This window comes from Dama dama, chromosome 6, assembly GCF_033118175.1.
Source record: "Dama dama isolate Ldn47 chromosome 6, ASM3311817v1, whole genome shotgun sequence".
In the NCBI taxonomy this organism is placed as follows: domain Eukaryota; kingdom Metazoa; phylum Chordata; class Mammalia; order Artiodactyla; family Cervidae; genus Dama; species Dama dama.
Window position 1 is genome coordinate 3,887,989 of NC_083686.1, and position 25,588 is coordinate 3,913,576.

Sequence of the window (25,588 nt, forward strand, 5' to 3'; positions counted from 1 at the left end):
GATGTTACCGACGCCCAGCCCAGCAGGCTCAAATCTCTGTGGCCCAGAGAGAGACCGCGTCTTGCCTGGGCCCTGTCGTGGGGGTTCGAGCCCCCACGCTTAGGCTTCAGCTGCATTTAGAGTCTGGCTCTGATGCAGTGAAAGGCATGAGAAACAGCTGCATCCGGTCCCTCCAAGACCCCCAGGGGGCCTGAGCCCCAACTTACAGGAGGGTCTGCTCTTCCCTCCCTAAGAGGCCCCTAAGTACATCTTCGTGCCCCCCTGCACTGACACAGTCGCTGTGATACTGCCCTGGAGGCTCAGACTGTGCCAGATCTCACCTCTGGACCCCTGGGATACGCCAGACCCAGGCGCTAGTCAGGGGCCCTGCTGGCGGCAAGCGGGGCCCATCATGCCAGGCCCAGCAGTGACTCCACATCCCTGTCTCCTGCCGCCATGGGGACCTCCCTGTCTAGATGGTCCAGCTTCCAGAGACCAAGCCTGCCACCCCAGGAAGGCTGCTCTTGTCCCACTGCTCTGAAACCCCCCCAGATTCACCGCATGCCCGCTGTCACTGGGGCCAGGCCTGATTCGGCGTGGTGGGACATTTCTGAGACAGTCAGGGAATCTTGGGGGCAGAGTGGAGAGAATGCAGGCCATGTGGGGGTCATGTTCGAGCCTGGCTTCGCCACTCACTGCGGTGTGACCTTGGGCAGGTTCCTTAGCAAGTCTGAGCCTCGGTTGCCCTGTGCATATGTCACGGATAATGAAGGTGCCCCTCCCATGGCATCTGCTGGAGGACTGAGCGAGGTACCGCATCGGAGCCGAGCACACACAGCTGGAGATGTCACCAGCCCCGGCCTGAGCTAAATGTTTGCAGGTTCCTGCAGCTCGGAGAACCCGGGAACATGGGCCGAGGCCCAAGGGCCTGAGGCCTCCAGGTCGGCCTTAGACAGCCTGTCCGTCAGATGTTCCAGGCATTCCGACTGTCCTGCTGAGGCCTGTGCAAAGTGTGAGGTTGTCTGGGAGAAGCTGCTGGACACGGGAGGAGTGGGCAGATGGGGAAAGAGACGGTGGAGGGGAGGGAGACACAGAGATTGGGAAGGATCTTCCCATCTCCATGACACACCCCAGTTTCTCTCCAGAAAAACTAGCACCTTCAACACTCTGACAGCACGTGCTCGGTCCCCGAGCCCCGGCAGCCTCCCCCAGCTCAGCCGTGTGCCAGGAGGCCTGCTCTAGAGAAAACCCAGCAGCAAAGACCCGCCCAGCCTTCCCACTCCTCGGGCTCCGGGCCACCAGCCCCCACTGCATCCCAGCACGCGGTTGCTGGCCATGGGAAGCAACGTCTCGGGAATAGCAGGCTCAACCCGGGGCTCTCTGCTGAAACAAACTGGGCCCTGACCCCCAGAAGCAGCCTCTCAGCCATCCTCCCGGGCCTGCAGCCAAACAGACCCCCCATGACTCCTGCTGAGGGGTCACGAGCTGGGCTGTCTGAAAATGGCGCTTTCCCCTCCTGGTCCCCTGGGGAAAGTTACAGGGCTACCCCCGGGGCCCTGGGCTGCAGGCCTGACTCTCACGACCTGACCTGCCCGCTGCTCCTCTGCACCTCTGTTCCCCTCTGTAACTAGGAGAGGCTGGACCAGATGGGGTCAGAGCACAGATACCCTGGGCCCGAGGGTCCTGGTCAATGGCTGAAGCTAAGCCCCTTGAGGGGGCAGACTGGTGGCCCATCCCTCTAGAGGTCAGAATGCCAGGCTGCCTGTGAGAGACCTCAAAATTCTTCCATGCTGACAGCGCAATAGCTTCATTTTAGAGTCCTCTTCTGGCCAAACCAAACATGCCTGGAGATGCGGCCTGGCCCGCCGGGCCCCCAGCACGTGACCTCGGCAGGCTGGGACTCTCCTGCTGGAATTCAGTGCCTGGGCCTGTGGAAGCCCAGCGGGTTCTGATTCCTCAGGCAGCGCCCCCCTGGAGCCTCTCTGGGGTCAGGTTTCTGGTGCGGGAGCCATTTATCCAGGACAATGGGGAGTCATGCAAAGGAAGGGAAAGCGCAACCCTCCCAGACCAGTTTCTCAGGTTCCCTTTCCCAGGGGAAGGGTGAGATTATGAAACCGGGGCAGCAGAAAGGGAGAGGGGGCCTTCTGGGGCAGCTTACTCAACTGTCACGGTGCTGCGATGGGGAAGCGATGTGTGCTGCCCAAGGCCCTGCCGGCCAGACCTGGAGGGCTCCAGACCGTCCTCCATAGCCATCACAGGCAGGGGTTGGGGCACCTGCCAAGGGCCGGTTGTAGGCGATGCTGGTTTAGCAGAACCTGGCACTCTGGGACGTGAGCGGTGAAGAAAGCAGGAGGGCGCCAGGCAGGCCTTGACTCCTCCGCACAGGGCTACCTGCACCTCTCCCTGCCCCCTGCCCCCAGCCCCAGGCTCCGGGGCTCAGCCCGAGCGGCTCAGATCAGGGGCGGGGCTGGGTCGGTTCTGCCTTCCTGCAGGCCCCACCGCCCGCACACAGGCCAGCGAGCACCCTGCCAGGGGTGCCGGGGATGCCCCCTGCCCCTCCAGGAGGTGGGGAGCACAGGGGTTGTGGTCTGAGGCCACTTGTGCCCTGACTTTGGTGCTGGCTGTGGCGAGCCCTGGCTAGTGACCTTCCTGGGACAGGTGGGAGCCACTTCCCGGGTCTTGAGTGCAACCCTCAGGGAAGACAAAGCGGGTTCCCTGCCCTGCTTCACCCGCTGAGACCCTCCCACACCGGGAGAAGCCATCACCCCCAGTGTGGGTGGGCTAAGGAGCTGCTGGGAGTCAGCCCTGCTGCGGGGCGGGCACCAAGAGGAGAGGTTGCTAGAGAGAGACATGCAGGGTGACTTCGGGCAAGCTGCTGCCTCGTCTGGACCCTTGTTTCCCCACCTAGTTCAGAGGGCTGTGCAGATCCGGATTCCACAGCCAGGAGGCAGGACTCAGTGTCCACACTGGGCAGACAAATGTGGTGAAGCCAAGAGAGGCAAAGGGACATCTTGGGGTCACATGGCTCTCAGCCAGGATCTCCCCAGCTACAGACAGAGCTCCCCACTCCATTCTGCCCTAGGCATTCCTGCTGGCAGAGGATTTTCTAAAGATGGGGCAGCTGTTATCCCATTGTTCAGAAGAGGAGCCAAAGGCCAGGTCCAGCCCCTGCCACCTCCTCCTCACAGACCGCTGCCACCAGGGTTGCTCGCCAAGGGGAGAGAGGCCAAGGTTCCTGGGAAAAGCCAGCAGCATCCCCCCAGCCAGCAGTGCATATAGATCTGCAGAGTCCTAGGAGGCTGGAGGGTTCCAGAACCTTCCTCAACCTTGGTGTGCTGGGGCAAACTCTCACCAGCTCCACCAGGACCACCAGCTCCAAGAGCTCACATCTGCTCATACCAGCTCACAACAGCTTGCATCTGTTCACCTCAGCTCACACCAGCTCACACAAGTTCACATCAGCTCACACCAGCTCTACCAGTTCATACCAGCTCCAATAGGACCACCGACACCACTGGCTCTACCAGATCCACCAGCTCATATCAGCTCACACCAACACACACCAGCTCACACCAGCTCACAGAAACTCACACCAGCTCATATCAGCTCACACCAGTACACACCAGCTCACATCAGCTTACATCTGCTCACATCAGTTCACACCAGCTCACATCAGCTCAGACCAGCTCACACCAGCTCACATCAGCTTACATCTGCTCACATCAGTTCACACCAGCTCACACCAGCTCACATCAGCTTACATCTGCTCACATCAGTTCACACCAGCTCACATCAGTTCAGACCAGCTCACACCAGCTCACATCAGCTTACATCTGCTCACATCAGTTCACACCAGCTCACACCAGCTCACATCAGCTTACATCTGCTCACATCAGTTCACACCAGCTCACATCAGCTCAGACCAGCTCACATCAGCTTACATCTGCTCACATCAGTTCACACCAGCTCACATCAGCTTACATCTGCTCACATCAGTTCACACCAGCTCACATCAGCTCAGACCAGCTCACACCAGCTCACATCAGCTTACATCTGCTCACATCAGTTCACACCAGCTCACACCAGCTCACATCAGCTTACATCTGCTCACATCAGTTCACACCAGCTCACATCAGTTCAGACCAGCTCACACCAGCTCACATCAGCTTACATCTGCTCACATCAGTTCACACCAGCTCACACCAGCTCACATCAGCTTACATCTGCTCACATCAGTTCACACCAGCTCACATCAGCTCAGACCAGCTCACATCAGCTTACATCTGCTCACATCAGTTCACACCAGCTCACATCAGCTTACATCTGCTCACATCAGTTCACACCAGCTCACACCAGCTCACATCAGCTCACACCAACTCCACCAGCTCACACCAGCTCACATCAACTTACCCAGCTCCACTAGGACCACCAACACCACTAGCTCCACCAGCTCTACCAGCTCATATAAGCTCACACCACCTAAACCAGCTCATACCAGCTTGCATCAGCTCACACCAGCTCCACTAGGACCACTAACACACTAGCTCCACCAACTCATATCAGCTCACACCAGCTCACACCAGCTCCACTAGGACCACAAACACCACTAGCTCCACCAGCTCCACCAGCTCGCATCAGCTCACACTAGCTCGCATCAGCTCACACCAACTCATATCAGCTCACACTAGTTCACACCAGCTCCACCAGCTCACACCAGCTCCGCTAGTTCACACCAGCTCGCACCAGCTCGCCAGAGTCAATCGAATACATCTCCTCCCATGTTATGTTCAGTGACTTCCTGCTAGAAGCTTAAAACTGGCCATGATAAGAAATTACATCGTGGACACTGGAAAGTGCTTCAGATTAGAAGGGGTTTTATTGGTTTGCTTTTTGTTTCCTGGAGTGCTGGTGGTTAAACACTCACCACTCTTCCTAAAGCTCCAGAATTCAAGAACCGAAGGCAGCCTTACATCCCTGACATATCTGCCAGGCCTCTCTGGCCTTTCTGACTACCGACTCTGCCAAATGAAGGGGGAGGGTGGGCACTGGTTCCAGAACCAAGGCAGACCTGCCCCTACCCTCCCAGAGCCGCTCACAGCCCAGCCAAACAGAATGTCCAATCTCTCTGCTTTCAACTCCATGGGTGAACCTATTGTGTGCCAGGCGCTGTTCTAGGCCCTGGGATACATCGTGAGGCACACAGGTGAGGTTGCTGCTGCCTGATGGGGGAAGAGAGACAAGCTATTTATGAAAAAGTCATACCAACATTTGGAAATGGAAATTTCATTAAAGTAGTGTAATCACAAATAATGCATTGAAATCCTGAGAGATTATAGTAAACGCAATACAGAGTAAAGAAGCTGGAGAAACAGAATCTAATGGGAAGAGCTACTTAAGAGAGTGTCATCAGGGGTCCAGAGGGGGTGACACTCACCTGACTTCCGGCTCACATCCAGGGAAGGGTTTCAGGACAGAGATGCTGGGGCAAAGGCTGGGGGTGGGCAAGAGGGGTAGGGGAGGCAGGAATGGCTGGAGTGAGTACCAGGGCTGCGGGAGAAGTGACCAGGAGGTGAGAGGCGTTCTCTGGGGAGCCCCATGGGGTGCAGCAAGGGGCTGCATGGACCTCCAGGTGGGATGAAAGCCGTGGGACAGTTATAAGCTGGGCAGTGATGAGTCCCTTTCCTGAGAGTCCGCTGTGGTGCTGGGTGGGCCTAAGGGGGCAGGAAGGAGCCAAGAGACCCGAGTGTGGCTGGTGCAGACGTCCAGGTGATGGAGGTGCTGTGGGGATGGAGTGGGCAGGGGTGCAGGTTCGGGACAGACCCTGGAGGAGGAACCACAGGGCCCACTGGTGGATCAGACGGTGAAGAGACTAAGGAGGATGTGAGTCTGAGAATAGCGTGCAGAGATCCTGGTCCTAACACATCCTCGTCCTGACACTCACGGGCCTGGGGCAGGGCCACCGATGGGGGCCGGGGGTCTCCACACTCAGCTCCCCCCACCCAGCTCTGTCCTGCCCTGCAAGGGGCCTCATGCACGTGTGTGGACTGCAGCCTGCTCATCCCCTCCACGGCCATCCCAGCCCCACCCACCGTCCATCCCTCAGGAGAGCCGGGGGAGGGGGCAGCCCTGGCTGTGGGAGGGAGCGGGGCAGCCCCCATCCCTGGGATTTGCATGCTTCGGCAGCAGGATATCCCTCATCCCGGGGGACCCTTGTCCCGTGGGAGGGTGTGGCCCCGAGGAGGCCCAGAGCACGGTGCTCTGAGATGAAAGAGGCCCGGCTGCCAGGCCTAGAGGGGGGACTAGAGGGGGCACAGTCCACGGAGGTGAGGGGCCAGGAGCAGGTTGGGGAATGGGAGGTAGCGGAGTTCGGTTTAGACATGTTGACCTGAGGTCACATGTCCAATCAACCTGCAGAGTTTGGTGGCCTCTGTCTGCACCACAAGCGGTGCGTGCGGGAAAATGCTGGAAGGCGGCATCAGCCAGGCTGGAATCTCCCCATCTGGTCCTTCGTTCACAAGGGAGGAGTCAGGGGTCAACGAGGGCAGTGAGTAGCCGAAGGTCACAGCGAGGGGGAGAGTGGGCCTCGGTCCATCCCTCCGCCGCTGGCCGCCCTTCCCTGCAGGCCTGCCCTGCTCTCTGAGCACCCTTCTCAGAGCAGCAAGGGCCTCAAGACATGATCTAAGCTTCACAAGGACCCAGGGGACCGGAAGAGGACAATGTGGAGACAGGCAGGCAGAGAGGCCTCGGCGATGTCCAGGGAGAGATGAGGGTGGCAGCGATGGTGGGGGAGAGGACACGAGAGATGGTGACAGAGCCTCGAGGGCTGCGAATGTGGCATAGTCTCCCCACCGGCCCCAGTGCCGGGGGGACAGAGATGCTGCTGGACCGGGGGCTTTGGAGACCCCATTCACTGCACAGAGGGACTCAGGCCTGATCCAGCAACGCTGGCCAAGGGCAACAGCACTGCTCAAACCATGAGGATGTAACAGCCAACGTCTCCTGTGAACCAGGAGCTGGGTTACACGTTTTCCATCCGTTACCTCATTGGACCCATTTTACAGATGGGATAAGCTGGGCTCAGAGAGGGGAAGTGACTTCCCAAGGCCACACAGCCAATAAGACAGGGGGAACTCGTCTCTGGCCTGGAAGCCTGGGTTTTTGCACCTCTCGTGCAGGCTTTGCCAGAGGGAGAAAGCCGCGAAGGAGCTGCGATAACGGGCATCTCTCGGGAAACGTTGGCATGGTGGTGCAGGGCGTGGGCTCTCCCTCTGGCAAAGCCCAGACCCTCTGGGTGCCTGCAGGGGACACAGGCAGAATTTCAGCTGCGAATACCATGCAGACCAGGGGTGGAGCAGAGCAGGGGCCGGGTACCCGGTCTCAAGGGAACTGGGAACCGGGCTCGGGACTCTGTCTCCAAGAAGGGAGGAAAGCCGAGCAGCAGTGACGGCAGACACCTGGGCACATGCCCTGGGCACACTGCCCGCTGTAGCTCAGGGCTAAGAACAGCCTCCTGGCCACCTGTCCGTCTCCCCCGGAATGGAAGCCCCAGCGGGGCAAAAGTCAAGGCTCTCCTTCAACTCTGAGTGCTGAGTCTAGGAGAGCGCCCAGAGGGGTCAGCGCCCCAGAAAACTAGCTGAGGGACGGAGGGAAGGGGGCATGGAGACGAAGAAGGGGTGACGTGTCTTAGGTTGGGCGTGGCTTCGGGCTGATGGCACCTGGTAGGTGCTTCAGAATGAGGTCTGACTGTGTGAAACCAGTCGGGAAACTCAACCTTCCAAGAGCTTATTCCTGCACATCCCAGTGTTGTCCGCTGAAACATGAGCAGCTTACCTGAGGCCACTATAAACGACAGAGCTGGGACACCCAGAATTAGGGTGCCCGTGATTCTCCCCAATACAACCAACATTAGGTTTTTACCCCAAAACAGAGTAGCCTTCCTAGCATCGTAGAAACAGCCGGCATCTTGGACCCTGTGCTGAGCAAACTCTTCCTGGAGTATCATCTGCTGCTCCCAGGGGCTCACTTTCTTAGACAAGAAGCCAGGGCTCAGAGAGAGGGACTGACTGTCCCCGGAACCTGCTGCTAATGGCAGAGCTGGCTAAGCCCCTTGATGCCACTCGGCTGCCGGCACGTTCCCTGGACACTGCTCGACCAGTAAACGGGTTTATGGCTCCATCCTTCAAAACACACTCAAGCGAGGTTTATTACATAATAGAAAACAAAGGTAGTTTGATAATATGTTTCCCACTCGGGAGTTTTATTAAAATGCAATAAATCTCCAGGACAGAGTGTGACTTTAAAGCAAAGGGCAGAGAGGCAGGTCTGCTCTTCTGCGGGGAAAGGGTCAGGGTGAGGAAGGTGCGGAGTGAGCGTGGGGTGGGGGTGTGGAAAGAATGCAGCATTCTGGCCCCGCCCACCCCAGGCTCAGCCCCTCCCAGGAGCCGCAAGGAATGGGACTTTGCACTTAGCTGGACCCCGGAGGGCAAGAGGAATGAGGCTTCGTGATGCCAGCACTTTGTCAAATACCACTTTCCCTCCGTGGTTCTCATAACCATGCCTTCTACACCCTGCAGCCTCACTGTCCGCTCTGAATGCTGTAGCCATGTTCTTGTTCTAATCCACAAGCCCCAGCACCTAGAGGACACAGTTCATCTTGGGCTGTCTCACAAGACTGGCCTTGGTCCAACTCCCCCGGGGCCTCACAAGCGTGCTCTCCCACCCTCCTCTGCCCACCTCGCATTTTCACCACTTCAGGCCTCTTAGGGTTCCTCCCACACCAGGCTGGTAGGTGCCTCTGTGATTTTGCACATACCGTTGTCTCTGTCTAGAATGTCTTTTCCTCTGCCTGACTACCTGGAAAACTCCTATTCATCCTTCAAAACCCTATTTGGACATCACCTCCTCTGAAATGTCCAGTCATTCTCTCTCATGGGTTCCTTAACGGTAGACAGATGATGGTCCCTCCTTCAGTCCCTTCCTCTCTGACAAGGTTAGTGTCTCATTCATGGCCAATCCTAAGGCCTGAGGCTCAAGAAAAGTCTACAGGGTTTGATTATCTGAAAACTGTCTTACTGTCTCATGTTCAATCTTGGTGCCGCAGCCAGGTCTCCAACTGACCAGAAACACAGACAGCCTCTGGATGCCTTCATGCCCTGTGTGGTCAACAGAATAAGCAACCCCCAAACATGTCCACCTCCTAAAGCCCAGAGCTTATGCATATGTCACCTTAGAGGCAAAGGGACTTTGACATGGTTAAGTTCAGAACTTTGAGATGGGGAGGGTCTCTTGAATTATGCAAATGAATCTGATTGAATCACATGGGTCATTAAAAGGGAGAGCCTTTCCAAGCTATGGGTAGAGAAAGAGAGGGGAAACAGACGAGTCAGAGGAGGCAACACTGGTGGCTTGAAGACAGAGGAGGGGCCACGAGCCAAGGAACGCAGGCACCTCTAGAAACCAGAAAAGGCCAGGAAAAAAATAAACTTCTTCTAAAGTCTCAGGGAAGGAAGCGAGCCCTATTCACACCTTCGTGTTAGCCAGGGAGACCCATATCAGCCTTGCGCCCTCCAGAACTGTGTCGTAAAAAATTTGTGTTGGTTTTGAGCCACAGATTTTGTGGTCATTGGTTACAGCAAGAGAAAACCAGTGTGCCCCGTGCCCCAGCCTGGCTGCTTACATGGGTTCTCCCAGTCCCTGGGGTCACCAGCCTCTGCGCCATTGCCACCTGCCTTTCTTTTTTAAGATTTTTTTTTTAATGTGGACTGGTTTTCTTTTGAGTCTTTATTGAATTTGTTACAATATTTTTTCTGTTTTACGCTTTGGTTTCTTTTGGCCACAAGTCATGTGAGATCTTAGCTCCCCAACCAGGGGTCAAACCTGCACCCGCTCCATTGGAAACTGAAGTCTTAACCCCTGGACTGCCAGAGCAGTCCCCGCCCCACTCCCTTGACTGCCTCCCCCCCACCCCCACTTCACCGGCCATTTTCTGCCTCGTGAACTCCTATTCATCCTTCGGAACCCATTCTCCAGGTCCCTCTGATGGGACCTCGGGCCGTTGGGCCGGCCGGAGCAGCACATGCCCTGAGGCTCAGCCGTGCCTCCCCGCACACACAGGCAGCAGGGCACCGTCTTGGATTCTCTGCTCTCCCACCAGTTGGGCCAGATCGTGGGTGGCAAGTGCTGGTGCTCGGTTGATTCTGAATGTTTGGTGCCAAAGCAGTGCCTGACACACCGTAGGATCTCAGAAAGCAAGTTGCAAGTGACCTGACCGGGGCTTGGGGTGGTCCAAGTCGGAGGCCTCCAACTATTCGTGGAATTTGTTGAATAATAAGGAGGCCCCCACCTTGCTGCCGAAGCTTTACTTTAGCTGGAAGCACCTTCATGCCAGCAAAGGAGACACATTTATCTTATTTCCTTGGACCTAAACAGCTCTTTCACGTCTCTGTCCCCCAGGACAATCAGTTACAGCCTCAGAGACAGACCCTCCATACACTCAAGTACATGGCGGAATCCTGATACCCTGTAATCCAACAGACAGGAAAGAAAGTCCCTGCTTAAAATACACCCAAAGAAAATAATCAGAAAAGTGGAATAACGTACCTATGAGGCCAAGAACACAGCTTTCTTTACATCTTTACATTAGCGAAAACTGAAAATGACGCAGATGTCTAAAAATGAGGATTTGGCTAAATAAATAATATCTCCTTCATCTGAGGCTACATTACACGGCCGCTAAAAATAGTGGTTTTGAAAATATGTGGGAGCATAGGAAAATGTTTAATACTGGGATTCAAAGTTTATAAAACGTGTATACATTTGCATCTTAAAAAGACTGGTGAGAATTTTCATCTCAAACATTAACATTTGTTATCTCCTAAGGTGGCTTAACACAGGGGATTGTTTTTATGCTTCGTTGATGCCATAGTTTCTAAAATTTCTGTGATGAGCATGTGTTATCGTTTTTAAAAATAAGATATTTTTTTTAAGGAGAAGCTTCTGGAGAGGAATTTAGCAACACCCTTATCAGTACTATCTTTAATATGTTACTAAATCTTCATAAGGTTGAATGGCATTAGGCAGCACCCTGTTATAAGGAAATGTGAGGTGGTTCCCACCGAATCCAAGAGCAGTGTTTTGTGGGTTTCAATCCAGCTCAGGAAATCCCGGATACTGAGATGACGGGAAACTCAGATCCTAAGAAGAAATGTGGAGGGATTATGTGGAGGATCTGCAAGGGCCCAGAGGAGGAGCCTGACCCAGCCAGAGTTGGGGGTAGGGTGGGGAACTCGGGAAAAGGGGGGGACCTCTGGGCACAGAGGAATGGGGGGACAGGAAGCTGCTGCTGACATTTGGGTGGCGGGGGGGCTTGTGACAAGGCCTGTGGGGAAGTGCCCTGCCAGACGGATGAAGGTGGGGTGGGGGGAGAACTCTAGAAGAATCTGCAGTGTCAGGGGCCCCCACGAGGTGGTTCTGGGGTAAGTGCTGGCCACAGCATCAGAGCGTCCGCTCAGCACTCACAGGCTGGCCCTCCCCACAGAGCATCTGTCTCCGTCTCTCAAAAAAGCATCTGAGATGACCGTGTGGGCCGGGCAGCTGTGCTGTGGGCTCACGGTGCCTCAGGGTCACCTGCATGGGCCGGACTGTCATCAGCGCCGCGAGAGAAACCAGGTGCCCCTGCCAGCCATCAGAAAGCTAAATTCAGAGCCCACACCCGGCTCGTTTGGGGCCGTCCTGCAGAAGCCGGGAACCTGTCTGCTTTCTGCTCGTGTCTGCTTTTTCCCTGAGAAGTCTTCCGGAGCCCGAGGCGGGGCTTACAGCAACGGGGTCAGAGGAGCAGGACGCCGGAGAGGGAGAGAGAAAACCACTGCAGGCACGCGGGCAAGCCCAGGTGGGAAGGGGCTCCCTCGGGGTAGGTATCACACAGCGAGCTGGGACTCGGGCGTGACTGGGGCGCCCAAGGCCAGATGTTCTCATCACCCTCCAAGGCCAGCAGCGGCATTCTTGAGATGCAGCCTTGGGCCGCAGAAGGACTTTTGATCCATCCTGTAGGTGGACCTGGCAGAGCCCGGCGGGATGGATGCTGGGGAGGGTGAGGAGGAGCACACAGGAGACGCCACAGTGGCCATGGCAACACGGAAGGCACCGTGTACGCAGAGCTGCCCTGGAAGAGCAGGGAGTCCGTGGTACCCAAGGGCCGGGGCCGAACCTTCTTCCAGAAGTCTTCCCCGACTACCACTTCCTCTGCTCAACAGAGTGGGGTGGTCCAGTACTTCCCCACAGTGCGGGCTCCCTGGTTATCACTCATCTGTTAGCCCTGCTACACTCTGAATCTCGGGGGTCACTGATCTCAAGGACTCAAACACAGAGCCTGGATGGAAGGATGCATAGACGGATGATGGATGGCTGGGTGGAGGGATGAGGTGCAGCTGGATAGATAGGGCGTGATGGATGGATGGCTGGATGCATGATGGATGGGAGAGATGGCAAGAAGGAGGCCAGGGTGGTGGGGAAGAGAAGAGGCGGAAAAGAAGAGAAAGCCAGATGGCAGAGAAGATGGTCAGCGTTAGTGACCAGCAGGGGTCCTCAGAGCTGGGACCCGGGACCTGCTGCAGGCCCGGCATTGGAGTCAAGACAGAGGAAGAGGTTGGGGGGCTGGGGAGGCTGAAGGATTTCCTCAAAGCTCCTGTGACCTCTCGGCCACCCCAGATCTGTTCCAGAGCCTTTTACAGGCACCCTGAGGCCTCAGAGCCTGACCTCATCCAACTGTTGATCGGAGTTGAATTACTTATTGAAGAGACTCAAACCCAGGAAGCTTTTAAGTCAGCGCCTCCCTCGATCCCTTTCTGGTCTGTGTCTTGTTTAAATCAAACTCAGGTCTCCATGGTGATGTTTAAGCAAACACAGAGAGAGACTGTTGCAGGGAGGGAGTCATAGCCAGTGGAAAGGCAGCCAGACACATCAGGGGAAGAGACGGAGGAAGGAAGCCACCCTCTGACACCTCCCAGGCGCCACGTGTTGCACACGCAAGGTCTCTTGTCATCCTCATGTCAAAACTGCGAGGTCTGCGTCGTCAGACTCAGGGTACAGACGAGGCCTGGGGTGGGGGGTGGGAGCCACAAAGGAGGAAAGGTGCAGAGCCAGATGGAAACTGGATCTGTCTGGGGGCACCGACCACCCGGCCTAGAATGCCTGCTATCAGCCACAGAGCATCCCATCACCGTCTAAGACTCTCTCTCTAAAACAAGGCCCGCTCTTCCCACCCACAAAGAGCGAGACTTGCCACCTGTTTAACGTTCCCTGCGAACACTCAGCACGTCCACCTGTAAGGACCCTAACAGCACAGCAGCGCTTTGTCTGCCTGGACATTCAAGGCCCCAAAGACACAGGCTGTGATCCCGGGGACTGCCTGTGGGCTTCCGGAACACTCTGCACACAGCCAAGCTCTGTCCACCTCACCCTCAGGACAGTCCAGCTGGGCAGACGTCCCCGTCCCTGGCCATCATCTGTCTCCGCAGAAAAGGACCCTGACGCTCCTTTATGTTAGTTTGTATTGAGAGGTTATCATCTGGTTGTGACTTGATGGCTCAGATTCCCTAAACTCTGCATTCTCAACATGTAACCCCCAAATTCTATATTTTAAAAAATGGAGACAGAGGGAGGTACCCTAGGAAAAATAGAGCCAAATCTGGTTTGGAAATGGAATGACATCAAAACCCAGTAGCATTGCAGGGAGACAGATGTGGTCTGGAAATCTCACAGGCCAGTTCATCTGGAACAGAAGATCTATACAGTAGTTTCCCAAAGCTCCTTCCATGGAAAACCCACCCTAGGAAATGCTCAGAGGAGCCAAAGTAAAATAAAACTTAAATTGCATAAAAAAATTTAAACAAGTAAAGTTAATTGAAGTAAATAAAAAGTAAAATAACATTTTAAATTAAATTTTTTTTTAATGAAAGCTCATGGAATCAGATGGGATTGGAGAAATGCCACATGATCTTCTCCTGGAGACGTATGGTGCCCAGTGGTGTGTTAGAGACTCTAGTGTGTTCTCCTGCAAAGAAATCTGATCCATTTTCTTCCATCTAATTATGTTTGCCTAGCTTATGACCACACAACATATATTTTCCGGAAGCATCGATGAGCACCTGTTGTGCTTGAGTGTCATTCAGCAGACAAGTCCCTTCTTTCCCCTCCCCTCCCCCACTGGGGCTGGGTTTGACCTGTGACTTGCATCAGCCAATGGAATTTAGCAAATGTGCGTGAACAGGAGCCTTAAGGATGCTTATAGCGGTGCATGCCTCTCTTGCTCCCCTGTCCGTGCCTGGGAAGAAGGGGTCTTGATGGCCTCTGGCTGGTCAGCTGGGGTCCCAGCACAAATGGAGCAGAGTCAAGCCTGTCAACCGCAGGGGGAGCTGTCTGGCCACCCCAGCCTACTGCAAACAAATCAGTCACCCCAGGGCGTGAGAAGAAGGAGCCTGCTGTTGCCACCAAGTTTGGGGTGACTGGTTACACAGCATCATTGTCACTATAACTGAGGAATGCACCAGCCTACAGAAACACTCTTCTAAGAATGGCACTTCTAAGCATTGCATATTTCAAAATATGACATAGAAGAACACTCTCGGGAGGACACATTGTTAGAGAGTGTTGGAAAAGAATAAATGACAATCATAGGAGCTCAGGACACGGTTGGAGGATACCCATCTTAACATTAAGGGTCAGGAAAGGACTTGGGCTATTTGCAGCAGAGAGGCAGAGTTGAAGAAGGAATTTAGCAATAGAAAAAAGATGGGCAGGAAATACAACAGCTAAAGCCCGGAGGAGGGGCCTCAAACAGTCAATAAGACACAATAAAAGAAAGTTTGATTCCAGAAAAATTCACGCAATTGCAAGATAGGATAACACTGAATTATGTTCTAACGTCCACTTGAATGCAAACACACCAAGTCTGAAGATTCCAGAGACGCGGGGCAGGAGTCGCTCTGCAGACAGACTGACAAAGGAAAGGAAGGTGGAGACAGACATGGGCGAACACACTCCGCAGCCCTGGTGGGAACATTGGAGCCTGGGGATGAAAACCCTCACGCTCCAAAGCGGGGGAAGGTGTGGCTCAGCCAGCTTACCAGGGCTGCAGGGATAAACGACCAAAACCGAGGCGTGAGCATCAGTCGCGTTTCTAAAGGCAGCACAGTGCCATCTGCGTTAGTTTGTAAATCACACTAAACCCTAGGACATATTGATTGTGGACAGACACATACACGTGTACTTAACACAGGACACCCCCACGGGGATGACTTCTGGGGTGGGGGATGGCGGGCATGGGGGAGGTGGAAGGAAGGAGGGGAGAGCTGGGCTGGATCAGAACCTGGAAGAGTGTGTTTCTTTAAGAGATGGAGAGCCCAGGACGAGAAAAATTAACATCTGTTACAGCTAGGGAACCCGTGTTGGGCTAGACTGCGGTCTGCTGCAGTAACAGCTGAAGCCCCAAACTTCAGTGGCTTAAGCTGATTATTCCTGATCATGGACCACTGGTTCAGATAAATGACATGACCCCACAATAACCACAAGGGAGGCCGGGGAAGGGAGAAAACGCTTGGATTATTTGGTGAGCACGAGGTTGTCTCTGGCACGTGGGTACTCAGGCAGCTGGCACACCACATTCCACACCTTCTGTGTCCATTCAAGATTTCAGGAATAAAGTGAAGACAGAGGAAGAGAATCCCCGTCCCCCTCCCCCTGCCCGATGCAAAGAGTTGACTCATTGGAAAAGACCCTGATGCTGGAAAGATTGAGGGTAGGAGGAGAAGGGGGTGACAGAGGATGAGATGGATGGATGGCATCACCGACTCAGTGGACGTGAGTTTGAGCAAACTCAGGCAGATAGTGGAAGACAGATGAGCCTGGCGTGCTGCAGTCCATGGGGTCACAAAGAGTCAGACACGACTTAGTGACTGAACAACAGCAATAATCCCTAACAAAAGGGTGGGGTTCCACCCACTCAGAGGAAACTCGAGACCCCAGTATTCCCACTCCAGTATTCCCGAGGTTGCCCCTACTAAAAGTACCGCCCAAGGTCACACGTGGGGGTGGAAGGGCACGGCTGGCATGGCCTCCACACCGTCCAGACAGTGTGTGAATGGGGCTGTGGGCTGGGGCTACACAACGGCAGAGGGAAGAAGAGCGTAGAGAGTGAGCCAAGATCCACTTTCTCCCTGGCTCAGGACTCCCCCAGCCCTTCTTGCTCCATCTGATGGCATCAGGGCCAGCTCTGTGCTCCTGGCTCCCACCCTACCTGCTGGGATGGCCTCATAGACTGGAAGGGTCTTCCTGGTCCCGGCAGTATTTCCCAAGGACCACATCACCATATGTCCATCCATGCATCCATCTGTCATCTGTCGATCCATCTCTCTGTCTTCTCAGTTGTATGTTTATCTGTACATCTGTCCCTCCCTCCATCCCCCATCCACCCATCTGTATATCCATCCATCCATCCACCCATCTGCCCATCTGTATATTCATCCATCCATCCACCCATCTGCCCATCTGTATATTCATCCATCCATCCACCCATCCACCCATCTATATATCCATCCATCCATCCATCCACCCATTCACCAACCCATCTGTATATCCATCCATCCATCCATCCATCTACCCACCCATCTGTATATCCATCCATCCACCCACCCATCCACCCAACTGTATATCCATCCACCCATCTGCATATCCATCCACCCATCCACTCATCCACCCATCTGTATATCCACCCATCCATCCACACATCCACCCATCTATATATCCATCCATCCATCCATCCACCCATCCACCCATCTACCCACCCATCTGTACATCTATCCATCGATCCATCCATTAACCCACCCATCTGTATATCCATCCATCCATCCCTCCATCCACCCATCTGCATACCCATCCACTCATCCACCCATCTCCATATCCATCCATTCATTCGTCCATCCACCCACTCACCCAATGCCCAACATCACCTTCTGTACCAGATCTGACCTAGGTTCTGGGCATTGGGAGATCATCACAGTGGACCCTATTGGTCTCCATCCTCAACCTGTGTATGTTCTGGCAACCAGGGGTCAAGGGGGGCACCATACCAAACACAGGGGACAAACCATACACAGGGACCCCCACCCTCCAGGAGAGATGTGATAAAGAGTGCCTGGGGTCTGCGTCATGCCGAGCAGTGGGGCGGCTTCTTTGAGGAAAAGAGGTTTACGCTGAGACAAAACGTCCATGAGGAGCCAGTACCCAAGGTTCAGTACCAAGGGCACGCCATGCAGGCGCTACAGAAGGGACGGACCGTACACGGTGGGCAAGGCTCAGCCAGCAGGCTGGGTGGCTGGAGACCGAGGGGTGAGGGTGAGAGTGGAGGAGGGGGCAGGGGGTGGGGTGGGGGCCAGGGGCACAGCGTCCCCGCAGGGGGTGGGGCTCGGGTGCTGGTCCAGGTGCCCTGGGAAGCCAGCGGCCTGCTGAGCCTCACTCCTAGTCAGCCCAGCCCTGGCTACTCAAAGTGTGGTCCCTGGAGCAGCAGCAGCCTGGGCCGCACCTGGAAAGCTGGTAGGCACGCAGAGCAGGGAAGCCTGAGGACCCCCGCCCTGGAGCGGCCTTTCCTGGGGCTGGTCTCCCCTGGGGCACTTCTGAGAGATCCCCACACTGAGTCCACATCTGCCAAGGCAGGGTGGTAGTTTTTAAGAGCTTTTCAAATGACCTTTATGTACCTCCTGCTGAGGACAGGCTATCTACACATTGGGCCCTGTTCAGCTCTTGATGGCTTGCATCCACTTTCTTGGGAGCATTTACGAGGCCGCTGAGTCCCCACTGGCCGTTTGGGATCCAGCTTCAGAGACCCCAAACAGACCTCTCAAGACCCCAGCCTGGGTGGCTGGCAGCAACCTGGGTTCTTGAAACTCTGTGCCCTGCAGCTGCCCAGAGATGCCCAGAGATGCAGGCTGTGGGCACTCTCCAGGGGGGTACATAAGGACCATTTTGTCCTAGCGTTTGTATTTCCTGTCTATCCTGACCTTAATGTCGTCACAGGTCTGTCATGGAGGAAATACAAAGTGCACACCAGGCCTTTAGGTGTCCTGTGAGCGCTTATGTTCTTCTGTACCTGCCCTCACTGGAGAAGGAAATGGCAACCCACGCCAGTGTTCTTGCCTGGAGAATCCCGTGGACAGGGGAGCCTGGTGGGCTGCTGTCCATGGGGTCGCACAGAGTCGGACACGACTGAAGTGACTTGCAGCAGCAGCAGACCTGCCCCCGAAGTTTTTGGCCCTGACCACTGAACTCCCCCGACCGGGCTCAGACAGGACGTTGGGATACACGAGTGTCAGCCTCCAGGGCGAGCGGGCAGGGCCAGACGTGGGCAAGTGTGCGTGTCACGTCCCTCAGGCCCTGCAAGGAGAGGGGTCCGGGGGGCAGCAGTGGGGTGAGCTGGGAAGGGCTGCTGGGCCCGCCGAGCGTGGAGGGCCAAAGGGGAGAATGACACAGGGCATCACTGTGAGTCACCGGGGAGACCGGATCCGGGCAGAGGTCACGCAGCTTCATGGTGGATGCGTCCTGGGCTGAGCGGGGGCATCAGAAAGGTATGTGTGCAGAGTCACTTCAGTCGTGTCCAACCCTTTGCCACCCTACAGACTCTAGCCCACGGGGCCCCTCTGTCCATGGGATTCTCCAGGCAAGAACACTGGAGTGGGTTGCCATGCCCTCCTCCAGGGGATCTTCCCAACCCAGGGATCGAACTCTTATCTCTTAGTCTCCTGCTCTGGCAGGTGGATTCTTTACCGCTAGCACTTCCGTTGGCATCCAAACCCCCTGAGACTGCATGCGACCTTATTTGGAATGAGGCCTTTACAGATGTAATGAGTTAGAGAGCTCGAGATGAGCTCACCCTGGATCACCCAGGTGGGCCCTAAATCCAAAGATGTGTCCTTGTAAGGAACACACGGAGGAGGCCACGTGAAGATGGAGGCAGAGACTGAAGAGATGCAGCTGCTATGAAGGCCCGCGGCCCCCATTCCCCAGGAGCTGGAAGAGGCAGGAAGGATCCTCCCCAGCACCTCCAGGGGGAGGCCGGCCCTGCCCGCATCTCCATGTGAGACTACTGGGCCGTAGGACGGTGGGAGAACATTCTTCTTGTTTTAAGCCCCTAGACTTTGGTCCTTTGCCCCAGCAGCCCCGGGACACTTGCAGAGACTGGACATGCAAGCCAGGGCAGGGTCAGCCAGGTCCTCTAGTTACCATTCACCTCGGGATGGTCCAGGAGGGGAGGTAGACCAGCTCTGTGCTTGTCCAACCCCCGAGGCCAATCAGCAGCTTTCTCGTGGGAAGGGGCTCCCACGCTTCCCCCCTCCTCCCAGCTGAAAGGCTGAGCAGAGAACAGTGCCCACGGAGAAGGAAGGGGCAGAGGGCAACACCCTCAAAACCAGCCAGGAAGAGGCACTCCCACCATGGGGCCCACAAAAAGCAGGACAATTAAAAATGCATTCAGCTTAGATTTCAGAGAGCCATTTCCAGACTGTAAATACCACATCTGTCATTAAAAATGTATTTATTGCGATCACAGAGGAGAATTCTTGGGAGTCTGGGTGCACATTCAATAGATGTGTCTTTAATAACCCCACTGAATACGTGTTTGTCAGACCCCAGCACCCTGAAACTCCACACGTGCCCTTAACGGCAGACAGCGGGCGGTGACACCCTGACCAAGGGCCGATGGCAGTCTCGCCCCTTCTGAACAAGCTTGCACGGTCTCAACACAGGGGATGTGAGCAGGGGATGCTCGCAAGAGAAAACGCGATTAAACCCAGAAACCACTCGCCCTCGCTAGGGGTGTGGAAACGGCACTGCCTCCCTTTGGGCCGGTAGGTTAGCAAGTTCCAGAAAAGCTGTCAGCCCGAAGGTGGCCAGGAGGCAGAGCGCTACCCCACGTGGAGGGTTGCGTTCCTCCCGGAAGAGAATTTGGCTGCAACACGCCAGCCGTGAATCTACTCAGACCGTCTGGCTCAGAAATGGAACTCCCTAAGACGCTTCCCAGGGAGCAAAGCGGAAAGGAAAGCAACATGTCAAAATGTCTTAGGGCCGCAGCAGGTCTAGGAGTTGTGGGTATGGCGTGAAAGTGTTGGTCGCTCAGTCGTGTCCGACTCTTTGCGACCCCACGGACGGCAGCCCACCAGGCTCCTCCGTCCACGGGATTCTCCAGCCAAGTATACTGGAGTGGCTTGCCATGACCTTCTCCAGGGGATCTTCCCAACAAAGAGATCAAACCCAGGTCTTCCGCATTGCAGGGAGATTCTTTACCATCTGAGCCACAAGGGAGGCAGGGCTAGGAGTTAGAACGAATCAATCCCAGGGGTGAGTGCACAGCCATAAAAAATAATCACGTGGCCTGTAATACCACACGGAAAAACGGGAAGCACCTTGCATGTACGTGTGACAGAGAGAAGGTGCGCACCTTGATTCTGCGTCTCACGGTACAGCAGTCTCAGCACAAGAAAGATGAGATAAACACAGAAATCAGGCCTGACAGGTAGGGATGTAGATGAACTTTCTGGAAATAACTGATGCTTCTGCATGTATTTTTAATAAAGGGGAGGAAATGTCTGAGCCTAGAGACTGATGAGAAAAGAATGTGGAAAATTAAAATCTGTTGATTTGCTTCGGAGGAAAACTAAATTTAGACTGCGTGCTGTTCTGGGGACGATTTGTATGCAGTCTCCCTCAGTCCTCACGATTTCCCATCCAGGGATGTTTCCACTTTACAGACAAGGAGACGTAAGCTCTTGAGGGGAAAAAGAGCTCCCTGTGGAGACTCTGAGGTGGGTGGTTTGTCTTCCTTGAGACAGGCTGGGACCAGGAACCCTTTGCTGCAGAGCTTTGGACAAACGTCTCCTCGAGCAACAAATGCAAAGAGATATAAGGGACTAAAAACAGTTGCGCGCATGCACCGTTGGAGCAAATTCTGGACAAGATTCACAAAGACCAAAAACGGCAGCTGCCATGTCTGAAGCCATGATATTCTTTAGTTGCTCAGTCCTGTCCGACTCTTTGCGACCCCATGGACTGTAGTCCACCAGGCTCCTCTGTCCTGGAATTCTCTAGGCAAGAATACTGGAGTAGGGTTGCCATTTCCTTCTCCAGGGGATTTTCCCAACCCAGGGATTGAACCCTCATCTCCTGCATTTCAGCTGGATTCTTTACTGCTGAGTCAATCAGGGAAGCCATGTCTGAAGAGCCAGGAGCAAAAAGAGGTTTTCAGGAGCAAAACAGGGTACTGCGCCTCAACTCTGAACTCAATACTGCCGACAGGGTGGGCAAACCACCTAAGCCAGCCCTCCTGCCCGACCCTCGGACACAGCCCTACCCTGACCCCATTTAAAGAACCAGTTTGGCCCACCTCAGGAAGTGAGCAAAGGAACCTGTTACTTGATCTAGCTCCCTCCTGCTGCAGCAGGGACCCCAGTAAAACGTTGCCTGAGTTTGTAGTCTGGCCTCTTGGAGTTTAGTCACTCAGTCGTGTCCAACTCTTTGGACCCCAAGGGCTGCAGCACGCCAGGCTTCCCTGCCCTTCACTATCTCCTGAAGTTTGCTCAAACTCATGCCCATTGAGTCGATGATGCCATCCAACCATCTCATCCTCTGCTGCCCCCTTCTCCTCCTGCCTTCAATCTTTCCCAGCATCAGGGTCTTTTCCAATGAGTTCTTCACATCAGGTGGCCAAAATATTGGCGCTTCAGCTTCAGCATCAGTCCTTCCAATGATTAAGGGGGCCAGGAACCCCGGTTGGTAACAGCCTGGCTTCCCTACCTGTACATGAAGAATTCTAACTCTTGAGGCCACACTGGAGGGCTAGCCAAGGTCATTTTCACCCCCACCAAGCCCCGACGAAGACTTGCCACAAATTTTAACTCCACCCAGCAACTCTGTGTGAAGCAGAACAGTGATGCCAGGAAGGACTGCTGGCCCCTCAAGCTACACTCACAATAACCTCACCTCCTCGGTCCCTGGCTTCTGAAGATGCTGCAGGAGCAGACAGAACCCGGCTCCCACATTCCAGGGGATTAACAAACATTCATGGAGACCTGGGCTGACAGGCAGGGGCTGGAGATTGAGTTGATTTAGTAGAAGGACTCTGCTTGGAGCTAGAGAGGATGAGTGTTTCTCTCTACTTTGCAGCCAAGGGAACCAGTCCTTGGACCATCCACCTGGAAGAGGGAACCTTCCAGGAGCTGGCCCTTCTCAAGGAGCCTGGCCCCGAAACCAGTCCCCAAATGCAAACCTTCATAGGGCAACCGATGAGATTTCACTGGAGCTTTAAAGCTCAGGCCACTCTCCACTCTCATCCCAAAGAATGAACAAACAGCCTTATCCACCCCCGGAGGAACATTTCTGAAAGCAGGCTCCTTGCTGGATGAGCTACTTCAAGGCATGGAGATTGAAATGTCCCAACACATAAAGAAGCGGGGGTCCTGGCCGGAAAGAATCTGTGGCAGGCTCCTCATCCTGAGGCTGGCGTGGAATTGGAAAGCAAGCTGGCGAGTCTGGGAGGCAAATCTGAGGCTGAGAGGGGCGGGCTCGGAAAGGCACTTCTACTGGAAAAGGGAAGGAAAACGCACGGCTCCCCACTCCCCACATCAGCACCAGGGCGGCCACGCCCGCCACCACAAGGCCACCCTGCTCCTCATCTGGCAAAGGATGCACCCAACTCAGGGGTCATTTCAGCAACTTGCAGGAGCATCAGGGCAATCTCTTGGTAAGAACCAACTAGGAATCAATCGTGAAGCCCCTTCACTAAAATCAAAACCAAAGGCCAACAGGAAATCAACTCAAAGTGGCGACACGCATGTCAGGAGTCCTGATCAGCAGGCTTCTGTGTTTTTAATAGATTTCAAATAGAAAGAAAATGAGTTAATTATCACTCGAGAAACATGTCTTGGAAAGCAAAATGGTTCAACACGCAGAGAATGTGGAAATGTTGAGCGGTGCCCCCAGGACACAGCGTCCTCGCCTGAGAGATGCATTGAAACCCCAGCCCAAGACGCTGGGATCCTTCCTTCCCCTTCCAGGAGGCTTGCGAGCTAAGTCACTTCAGCCCCACTCTTTGCGACCCCATGGACTGTAGCCCGCCAGGCTCCTCTGTCCATGGGATTCTCCAGGCAAGAATACTGGAGTGGGTTGCCATGCCGCAGACACAAATACAAGGCTGATCATAATCCAAATGACATCTCCAGTCCTCCTCCTCGCCCCTCTCCCTGAAACCATCAAAAAGGCCGCCTAACTCTTGGACTGAATTTACCTTTTACATACAGACAGATAAAGCCCATCGGCAGTGGCGGGTTCTTTATTTTCCAAGCTCTTGGACTGAGCCAGGGAGAAAGACAGACCCCTGGACCGTGAGGATAATCGGTGTGTCTGGGGGACTCCGGAAGCTGCTCGGAAGCTCGGAGCCCAAGCAGAGGAAATTGTGCACTGACCTGAATTCACAAGGCAGGCCCCCTTCCCCCGGGAGGACAACAGCAAGGGGAAAGGAGCCCAGACAGAAAGGGAACAAAGCAAAGAGCCTTCCAACGCCTGTCTGTGCCGCAGCCCTGCGTGCACCGCTGACGGGACTCCTAATTGGCCTTCACCTTCTCCTACACGCGTTTTCCAGCGAAAGGGAAGTCGAGAGGCCGCCAGTGAGAGGGGGCTGCTCCAGCCAGGCCCCAGGATCTCAGCCCCAGCCTTGGAGACGCGCAGGTACAGGAGGAGACGAGGCCCGCCCTCGGGCTGACTTACCGCCACAGAGAACTTTCCAGAACCTTCCCCATGTCTGCGTGGTAATACTTGGTCAGGATCAAGATCACCTGTGATGGCAACAGAGACAAAGGCAGAGATCAGGGGCTTTCAGGGCTCTCGACGCGGGGGGTATGGTGACCCTCCCCCACCCAGGATGGGGCGGGGGCATGCTCTTCCCACGAGCCCCAGCCCCCAAGCCCCAGAGCACTCAGACCCCAGGCTGGTTTCTGCTCCAAAAAGTCGCTCTGCGCCTCACAATGACTCTCAGAATATCCCACGCCCGGGAGGTCCACCCAGCAGTACCTGCCACTCAGGAGGAATCTCCCCAACTCAGCCCTGGACTGTCTCAGACTGTGGCCCCAGGGAGCCAAGGAGGAGGTGGTCCCGGTGAGCAGGAACGGGTCGGGTGAGGCTTTGTAAGAGGGGCTTTGTCCCCACCCACACCTTCGAGAACAAGAAGCCGGCCAGAAACAGCAGTTGGGGGCTGCAGGTGAGGCTAGGGCAGCCCCGAAGTATGTGCTGTCATTAACGTTCCCTGGAGCGGCGGCCGAGGGCAGAGCTGATGACAGCGGGCTGGGAGGGTGGCCGGGGACAGCTGGGACCTTGGGGGGCATGGGGGTGGGGAGGAAGCGGGCACGAATCATCAAAGGCACACACGCTTTTTGTCGTTGGTGCTAAACTGTTTACCGCACACACTGGACCCTAACTTAACAAAGCCTCTTCATATCAGGCCTGTGTAGGAAATACAACTGTTTATAAAAATGAAAATAAATGCACGTAAGCAGCCGAAATTTTCCCACCCCCCAAAAATGTATGAACAGCAAGAGAATGAGATTTCATTCACCTGCCAGGCGAGAAAGGGTCCCCCCTCCCCAATTACTTCACAAGGCTCTGCATCAAATTTCATTTCACTCACTGCCAGACCCTATTAACGGCTCCTAACATCCCCGTTGCTATGGGAACCCCAGGAGGTGAAGCGGGAACAGCCCCCCGGGGTCCCAGCAGAGCGGTCGGCCTGGTTAATTTGGGGTCACCACATGGGCCATCCCCAAGTTTGGTGCCTTCTGACAAGCAGGACTTTTCTGCTCTCCGTCTTGGGGGGCATAGGCACTGCCGCAGTCTGGCTGATCTTTCTTTCCCTGGTGATTAAAGCAGGGAAGATAGAAGGAGGAGATGTCAAGTGAAATGGGACAGTGTACATTTTAAAGGCAGCGATGATTAAAAAAAAAAAAAACCTGAGGTCTTGTCAATGGAGGCGCGATCGGCCTGCCTTGCTCGGGAACAAAGCGATTTTCTCCTGCTGGGCTCTCGGGCTGCCCGAGTCAAGCAGGAATCATCTGAAGATCGGGGAAGGCAGCAGAGTGACAGGCCCTGGACGTGCAGGAGACAAGCGTATTTTTAACCTATTGATTTATATTTTATCGTCTTGCTGTTCCCAGAGGGGATTTCAAGAAGCGGGAGCGTGACAGCTGGAAGGGACCTCAAAGTCTGTTTAATCTGGCCCTATCCAGGGCGAAATTGTCAGCCTCGCATCCTTGGAGAACAGCTGCCATCTGGGCTCTGCTTGCTCACCTGGGCAGCGGGGAGCTCAGCCCCTGGCCTGGTGCTCGGGCCCCTCTGTGCACCAAGCTCAGTCTCCTGGTAAATTCTGCCCATGTGGACTCTGTCCTGCCACAGTGGGCCATCACCAAGGGGTTCCCCCTCCCACTCCCTCTGGGTGAGATTCCCCACTCATGCCCACCCCCTTCATTCTAAGCTCCGGCCTTTGCAAAAGCTGGTCCTCATTTTGGGACCCTCTTCCTCTCCC

The 25,588-nt window shown here is 55.0% G+C and overlaps 1 protein-coding gene across 1 annotated transcript in view; it reads right to left on the bottom strand.

The window, feature by feature from the left end:
• The window catches only part of SORCS2 (sortilin related VPS10 domain containing receptor 2), a 486,902-nt gene that overhangs the window by 275,797 nt on the left and 185,517 nt on the right, over nucleotides 1-25,588 (bottom strand). Inside the window, exon 2 of the mRNA XM_061145438.1 lies at nucleotides 23,782-23,849. Within this exon, the coding sequence (XP_061001421.1) occupies nucleotides 23,782-23,849 (68 nt within the window). The remainder of the gene's footprint in view (nucleotides 1-23,781; nucleotides 23,850-25,588) is intronic.